This window comes from Echinops telfairi, unplaced genomic scaffold, assembly GCF_000313985.2.
Source record: "Echinops telfairi isolate 266 unplaced genomic scaffold, ASM31398v2 ScPeMD7_5;HRSCAF=22, whole genome shotgun sequence".
Taxonomy (NCBI): Eukaryota; Metazoa; Chordata; class Mammalia; order Afrosoricida; family Tenrecidae; genus Echinops; species Echinops telfairi.
In genome coordinates, this window is record NW_022103901.1 from 5387960 (window position 1) to 5396456 (window position 8497).

At 47.6% G+C, this 8497-nt stretch overlaps 1 protein-coding gene across 1 annotated transcript in view; it reads right to left on the bottom strand.

The window, feature by feature from the left end:
* The window catches only part of SEPTIN14 (septin 14), a 35867-nt gene that overhangs the window by 10631 nt on the left and 16739 nt on the right, over positions 1-8497 (bottom strand). The window contains exons 7-8 of the mRNA XM_045285326.1: positions 4269-4427; positions 1373-1469 (exon numbers count right to left, since the gene is read on the bottom strand). Coding sequence (XP_045141261.1) covers positions 1373-1469; positions 4269-4427 — 256 coding nt within the window. The remainder of the gene's footprint in view (positions 1-1372; positions 1470-4268; positions 4428-8497) is intronic.

Below are 8497 nucleotides of genomic sequence, written 5' to 3' on the forward strand. Positions count from 1 at the left end.
CACCCTGACTAGCTGGTCCCCTCCCTGAGACCCCTCTGCAAGGGGAGCTCCGTGTTTAATGTTTTTAAATGCATTCTTTTTTTAAAAAAAACACTGCCACCTAGAAATTTTAATCTAGGTAACGAGAATAGGTTCCTCATTGACTAACATCACCAAGTATATGAACCAGAAAATGCCTGCCGATAAGCAATAGCCCAGCTTGACCCACAAGATAAACATCAATGACGCCTTCCAAACCAGAAATGAAACTCACTGCCAAAGAGTCGATTCCAACTCAGACTGACCCTACAAGACAGGGTGGAACGGCCCCATAGGATTTACAGGCTGTAACTCTTTACCAGAGCAGACAGCCTCAGAGCAGCTGGTGGGTGTAAGCCACTCACATCACAATCAGTAGCACTTGAACCACTGTGCCACCAGGGTCTTTTAATCATCAATTCTGGCTCACAGTCCTAGCTTCCTACAGGACACAGTAGAACGTCTCCTGTGGGCTTCCAAGACTGTATCTCTTTACGGGAGTAGAAAGCCTCATCTTTCTCCCAGCAGAGTGGCTGGTGGGTTTGAACTGCTGACCTTGTGGTGAGCAGTCCAATAAGTAATCCACGATGTCACCAGCGTGCCACAATTATCCTCAGCCAAAGGTGAAGATCAATCATATATTGTTTTAGAAATGCTTGGTCATTCTTTTTTCTCATGGTCTGTTCAAAAATCCTTTCTACATTAGGTAATGATTCATATTTATGTGCCCGGTCAATGCATCCGAAGTGCAGCCACCGTGTGTGTGCTGGCGGAGGCTCGCCTGTTGTGAGGATGCTGCGGGTTTCAGCGGAGCTTCCAGACCACAACAGACTAGGGGGAAAGCTCTGGTAGGCAGAGAGCATAGGCAGAGAGAGAGATCATGTATGCAGCAGCTGTGGGTAGACCAGGAGGCTCTGCCTGGCCTCTGTGGGCTTTGACCTGAAGCATTTGGCCAACTCCTGTGAAAATGAATCTAAGCCCAAGTGAGCATCAGGAACTGTCCATCTGTCGCTTCGGTTGGTGCTAGGTGCCATCAGGCGAGCATCTTACTCACGTGACCCTGTGCACAATGGGACAAAACTGCCATCCTGTTGAGGACCCCACTGCTCTGATCTGCAGGGTCTTCATCAGAAGTGGATCGCCGGGCCTTTCTTCCACTCAGCTGTGGTCTGGAAACTGCCGCAGTGTGTCCAGCATCACGGCAGCACACGAGCCTCCGCATGGAAGGCGAGAGAACGCTACCACTGACCAGCCCTCCTCCCAGCACCCCTTGGTGAGTTAAGACGCTCTCTGGAGTGGACTTGGTGTGTTCACCATCACTGTTCTCCATCCAGCTCACATGCGCCAGGTTTACCTTGTAGCACTCCCCACGGGTACTGGCGGCCTCTGGCTGTCCTCTTCCCAACTCTCACTTCGTCCATGCTTCCCACCACGGCAAAGGGCAGACATTCCTGGAAAGACACCGGGACACCGCTCACTTCTCACTCCCAACATCAGACTCCCGTTGTCAACTGATCCTCAAGGAGCGTTCTCCCTGCCCCACATTTGAGGGCTGGCTTGGCGGCAACTGCTGCTGATCTGGGGGGTCCCTGGTAGTGTCCTGAGTGAAGCGCTGGGCTGCCAACTGCAAGGTCAGCACCTCAAAACCCCCAGCTGCTCAGAGGGAGGTTCTTTCCTCGTAGAGTTACGTCTCTGAAACCCACAGGGGCAGTTCTCTGTCCTCGGGGTCGCTATGAGTCAGCATCGACTTCATGGAAGCAAGTTTTGAGCGACAGCTGTTGATTTCCCTAAGCATAAGTTCTGAGAAATCACCAATATCAGCTAACGTCACATGCCGCACCAAAGACAGGTAGTTCCGGCTATCGTGTTCCTCACTGCCACGGAGATTTTGGCTGGTGGTGACCCTGTCACACGGAGCAGAAAGTCTCGTCCTTCTCCTGAGGACTGGCTGGTGGCTTCTACATGCTAGCCTTTCGGTCAGCAGCCCACTGACCACTACACCACCAGAGTTCCTTAGCCACCACGTTAGGGGGAGTTATTTAAGTGTTTAACTAGTCGGGACTGAGAATGACATGATACAGGACCAGGTGGTCCTTAGTAGAACAGAGCCTCCCCACCTTTGTAGTAGCAGGTCCCCCTTTTAAAGAAATTTTTAAATTTTATTTTATTGGGGGCTCTTACAGTTCTTATCACAATCCATACATACATCCATTGTGTCAAACACATCTGTACATATGTTGTCATCATTTTCTTTCTACTTGAGCCCCTGGCATCAACTCATTTCTCCCCTCGATCCCCGATGTCCCCTTGTTAATTTATAAATTTTTTCCCAATGTCTTACACCAACCGCTGTCTTATTTCACCCACTTTTCTGCAGTCCATCCCCCCTGGGATGGGGGCCATAGGTCCATCATTGTGATCTGTTCCCCCTTACTCCACACCCCACCCCCTGCCCTTTACCCTCCTAGTATTGCTGCTCCCCTTATTGGTCCTGAGGGGTTTATCTGTTCTGGATTCCCTGTGTGCTGAGCTCTTATCTGGACCAGTATACATGCTCTGGTCTAGCCAGATTTGTAAGATAGAATTGCGTCATGGCAGTGGCGGGGGTCGGGGGTGCAAGTATTAAAGGACTAGAGAAGGGTTGTGTGTCTCATCTGTACCCTGAGCAGGCCCCCTAGACAGTGGAAAACTATCCACCAAGCAAGCCTGAAAGCAGTGTTTCCACAGATGGGGCAGTGGTTGTAGCTGGGATGCAGTTGGACTTGTTGAATAGGAATAAGAGGCCGGGGGGTGGGGTGGGGCATTAAACCATTCATCCACATTTCAACTGTTTTCTGAAAGGGGCACGTAGGACAGATACGTTTGGGAACCTCTGCCCTGAAATAGAGCAAGGCCTCCTGCCATGGGGAGCACAGGGGGAAGGTTTTTAGCTCACAAAATACCTGTGCGGGAATGTTCATAGCACCTCTATTTGCAATGTCTACCCCCACCAGCCAGAAACGGCCCACAGGTCCTTTAGCAGGTAATTGGTTAAACAAACTGGGGGACATCCAGGAGGAGGGATTCTCTTTAGCAGTTAAAAGAAACGAACCCGGGGACTCCCCACAGCAACTCGGCTAGTTCTCCAGTGTATTCTTCGAGTGAAAACAAGGACAACAGCAACCCCCAGAGGCCGTCTTCTGTACAAGCCCATTGAGATGGCTTTCTTAAAACGACACAATTAAAGAAATGGATAGATTGGTGGCGGCCAGGAGTCAAGAGGGGCTGACGGGTGGGAGGACCTGTGGTTATAAACGGGTAACAGGAGGGATCCTGTGGTGGTAGGGAGAGGCCAGGCCAATGTCAGCAGGACATGATGCAGTACCGATGGTTATGATAGTATACTATCGTTCTGCAAGCTGCTCTAGGCGGGTGACACTGGGTCAGGACAGAGGACCGCTCTGTATTATTTGTAAATCACTCCAATTATCTCAAAGTGCTCTCTCTGCTCCCTACTGCCCAATCGACCCCTTAGGACAAAGTAGATCTTCCCCACGGGGTTTCCAGGCGGTGATCTTCAGGGAAGCAGACTGTCTCGTCTTTCTCCCACAGAGCGGTGGGTGGGTTCAAACTACAGACCTTTCCAGTTAGCAGTTGAGTGCCCAATCGCTGTAAAGAGCTTCTTTATGAAAGGGTTTTAGGATTCTAATGTCTTCCACCCAGGAGCCCTGGTGGAATGCTGGGTGACGGGTTGGGCTGCTAACCACCAGGTCAGCAGTTGAAACCCCACGGGCTGCTCCTCAGGAGAAAAATGAGGTTTTCTTCCACTTCTCAAGAAGTCCACGTACAAGCCTGAATTAGGCTGACTGTGAGTCAGGATCAGCCCGAGGGCAGCGAGGTTTATGAGCTAGTATCTTCCACGGGAGCCTACCGAGTCTCCCTTGTTTAAAGTAAAAGAATAAAAAGATAGATTTCTAAGGCAATGAGCCATGTTCCCACTTGGCATGTGTCTAGGATTTCCACTCGTGCCATTTTGTTTGAGAGACAGGAAAGCAGAATAAAGATGTTTAGGAAGTTTTTCACAGCAGACTTTTTTCCTTTTTGAATCAGGAAATAGACACTTCGCTGTCCACCCTGGATTTTAACAAACATATTGCTTCATGGATGGCCTGTGTATGGCGACACCAACCCGCCGCCATGGGGCCACACATCGTATTTCCATCCCTCCCTGCGCACCGCTCTCCTGTGCAGCAGGTTCTGCCGACACTTACCTGCAGTGAGTTCACCGACGCACTGGCTTCATCATTGGCCGGGATCTGGTAGATCTGGATGCCGTTGCCAGCCAATTCGCTCATGATCTTACTCTTAAACTTCTGTAAATCCGTTTTTGAAACCGTGTCTGCTTTGGCGATCAGTGGTACAATGTTCACCTGTGAAGGAGACAAATAGCATCACATCAGGGAGAATTTGTTGTTCATCTGGGAGTTGTCCAAGTCAACTACCCCACAACCTCTGTAACCACACAGCCACTGGCTCCCATTCATTCCCATGCCTTCTTCGCCAAGCCCTTCTCCCAAGGGTGCTCTCTGCTGTTGCTGTTTTCATGGAGACTTGAGTAGGGGACACGCATTTCAGACCATCAGCTCTGCGTTCACTAGCTCTGCCCCAATCCCCTTCTCTGATTTCTCCCTCGTGGTCCTCCATTCTCCTTTGCACCCAAGTCAACCCCGGCCGACTCTCCAGACGGGTGCTTCTCCTTCCCTCCGTCGCCCTCTCTGCCTTGGAAAGCGCCACAGTCTGTTCCCTTGGGCATGAAAGTTTTGTCTTGCTCTTTATGCTGACAGTAGCCGTCTCACACAACATTGTTTTGTTGTAATTAATTTAGCTTCGTCTCATATCCTTTGGACATGTGGTCAGGAGAGGTCAGTCCCTGGAGAAGGACATCATGCTTGATAAAGTAGGGGGACAGCGAAAAAGAGGAAGGCCTTAAGGAGATGGATGGACACAGTGGCTGCAGCCATGGACTCCAGCACAGGGACAATTGTGAGGGTGGTCCAGGACTGGGCAGTGTTGCATTCTCTTGTGCAGAGGGTTGCTATGGGTTGGAACCAACACAACGGCACCTAACAACAGCAAAAACTTCACTCAGCACAATAATGTCCAGGTCCATCCATACCGTGAGGAGCTTTGTGGTTTCTGCATTGTTTTTACCTATGTATAGTATTCCCTTGTGCATATGTACCAACGCTTCTTCATCCATTTCTCCATTGGTGGGCATCTGGGCTGTTTCTAACTTCTTGCTATAGTGAACTGTGCTGTGGTGAACATTGGAGTACATGTGTCTGTTGGTGCTATGTCTTTTGCAGCCTCAGGGTATACACCCAGCAGCGATATTGCTGGATTGTATGGGATTTCTACTCCCAGTTGTTTGAGGTAGCACCTTACTGCTTTCCACATGGGGTTGTACATAGTTACACTCCCACCAGTGGTGTATCAGGGTTCTGATCTCTCCACACCTTCTTCAGCATTGGTGGTTTTGTCTTGTTTGGGTTGTTGTAATTGGGCTGTCCTTGTTCATGTCAGATGATATTTTATCCTAGCGCTGATTGGCTAATGATCATGACCATTTTTTTCATATGTTTGTTAATCATGTGGATGTCATTTTTGGTGACTCTCGGTGCTCACTGAAGATGATTAGTTCTTATCAAACTTTGGGGGTAGAAGGAGCCATCTAGCTCAGAAGCAACAAAGCCCACATGGAAAAGCACACCAGCTTGTATGACCATGAGATGTCGATGAGATCAAGTATTAAGCATCTAAGACCCAGAATAAAACCATACCCAAGGTGAATAGGGGGGCGGCATGGAGTGAAGACCCAATGCCCATCTGTAGACAATTGGACATCCCCTCACAGAGGGCTCACAGGGAAGAGATGAGCCAGTCAGGGTGCAGTATAGCACTGATGAAACACACAACTTTCCTCTAGTTCTTTGGTGCTTCCTTCCCCCCCACTATCATGACCTAAATTCTACCTTACAAATCAGATTAGACCAGAACATGCACACTGCTACAGATAAGGCAACACAGGGAATCCAGGATAGATAAACCCCTCAGGGCGAACAATGAGAGTAGAGATACCAGGAGGATAAGGGGGAGAAAGGATTAGGTGGGGGGAGAAAGGGGGAACTGATCACAAGAATCAATATATTACTCCCTCCTAGGGGGACAAATAATGGAAAAGTGGGTGAGGGGTGACAGAGGATGAGGTAAGATATGAAAATAATAATCTATAACTGATCAAGGGCTCGTAAGGGAGGGCAGATGAGGGAGGGAGGGGAAAGAAATAGGTAGCTGATATCAGGGGCTCAAGTGGGAAGATAATGCTTTGAAAATGATGATGGCGGCATATGTGCAAATGCGCTTGACACACTGGAGGAATGTATGGATTGTGATGAGATGTAAGAGCCCCCAATAAAAGTACGGGGAAAAACCCCTAAAAAAACCACTGAGAGCTCAAAGGGCAGAAGGAGTGGCCTGTCCTCAATACCGTAGGACCGATTGGGTTTTGCCCTTCTGCCTCTCATTCACGCATACCACCTTACACCAGTACTTCTACCCGAATCAATGCCTCATCTTCACAGAGTCTGCTCCATGGAGATGCCCTTCCACGTGGATTTTCTTGTGTTGCTCAACACCCTCCTCCAAAGAACACAGAACTCTCTCTGTGGGCAACCAAAGCAGTGGCAACTCAGAAGGTCAGGCAGGAAACGTCGGGGGCAGTGAGTTCATGTTCATGGGGAGGAAAGACATACAAAAGGAGGTGAGGCTGGTTGGTGGCACCCCTTCAAGGACATAAGAAGAATCTGTGTCACTGAACTGTACCTGGAGAAATGGTCTACTTTGGTGTTTGTGGTTGTGCACACAAGGGTAAGTGAAAAAGTAGTCCTCCTAGGGTTCTAGTTCATACTTGCACAGGCTAATTAAAAAAATAATAATGTGTTTAAACATGTCTGCAATCAGTAGATTGCTGTTGACACATTCTCCCAGGGTGCCTTAAAAAAATGCAATCAAACAGCGGCTTCCAAGGGGAACTGCTGGGCCAGTTAAATTCAAGGCAGAGAGATCAGGTCAGAAGGTGATAGCAACTCTTTGGGGGGATTCCAATGGCATAATCTCAGAGGAGCTTATTCGGAAGAAGTTTTCAGAAAATGAGTACTGCCTTAGTGAGGAACAGCTCATGAGATTTGCCCGGAGGCAACTTTTATCTATCACGACAATGGACCTGCTTTGAGGGGACCCAGGGCAGTCCTGTAAGAATTTCACTAGGTGGAAACATGTTAAATGAAATAAGTCAGATGATGCTATTTATATGAAATATTCAGAAAAAGCAAATTTATAGAGGCAGAGATCAGATAACTGGTTGCCTGTGGCTGAGGATGAGAGTGGAAATTAACTTCCAACCTAAGGAAGTTAGGGGATGGTAGACATAGTCTAAAAATGTATCTGTGTGATGGTGGCATGGTTCTTTTCATTTTACTGAAACTTTTTCATTGTAAAGTTAAGATGGATGAATTTGTGCTATGTAATACCTTGGTGGAGCTATTTTTAAACACTTGATGAATGAATTCTTAAAAACAAATTTGTCATTATTTTCTAATGATAAGATAGTTTAGCTAAGTTTAAAATATTTGTAATAGTAATCATTCTTTTTAAAGTAACATTATTTAAACATTTATGCTCCAGATCTTGTGCAAAGGGAATTACTTCTTTTAAGATTTTTAGCAAATCTATGTAATAGGCATTTGTTTTATTTTCATTTTGCAGTTGAACAAGCTGAAGATGTATTGGTAAATAAGATGCCATAAACACACAGCCAGGACTTAGCAGCGCTGGGACTCAGGCCAGTGTGCTCAGGGCCTGAGCTCTGACAGCTGTCAAAAAAACGACAAATTACTAATAAAAGTGAAGGAAAACAGGAAAAAAAACAACAACAAAAAAGAACTTCACTGGGAATCCTTACTGCACCCACCCTACAACCTTGATCTCTAGGCCCCTTCAGGATTCTTTGTGTGGCTTAAACTCAAAAGAACATTTCAAAATAATGTGGTTTGAGTCCTTGGGGTGCCAATCCTGCCATTGTGATGTACACGGAATTGTGCAGAATTCCACAGGGAAGGGTGGGAAAGATGGACACATCGCCTTCGGAATCCTATGGCTCTAGATGGAGGGTGTTATTTCTGTTCCCAACGCTCTTGATCATTTTCTAGCTATACTACTTTGCATGCTCCAGTATTCTCAACAACAACAAAAACCTTAAAAGGGGATATGGATTAAGAAAATTAAAAAACTGCAGAGACCCAAAGCCCATCTATGGACAGTGGGGCATCCCCCCACAGAGGGGTTGCAGGGAGGGGTTGCAGGGAGGGGGTGAGTCAATCAGGGTGCAGTAGAGCACTGATGGGTCACACAATATCCCTCTATTCCCTGGAGGCCTCCTCAT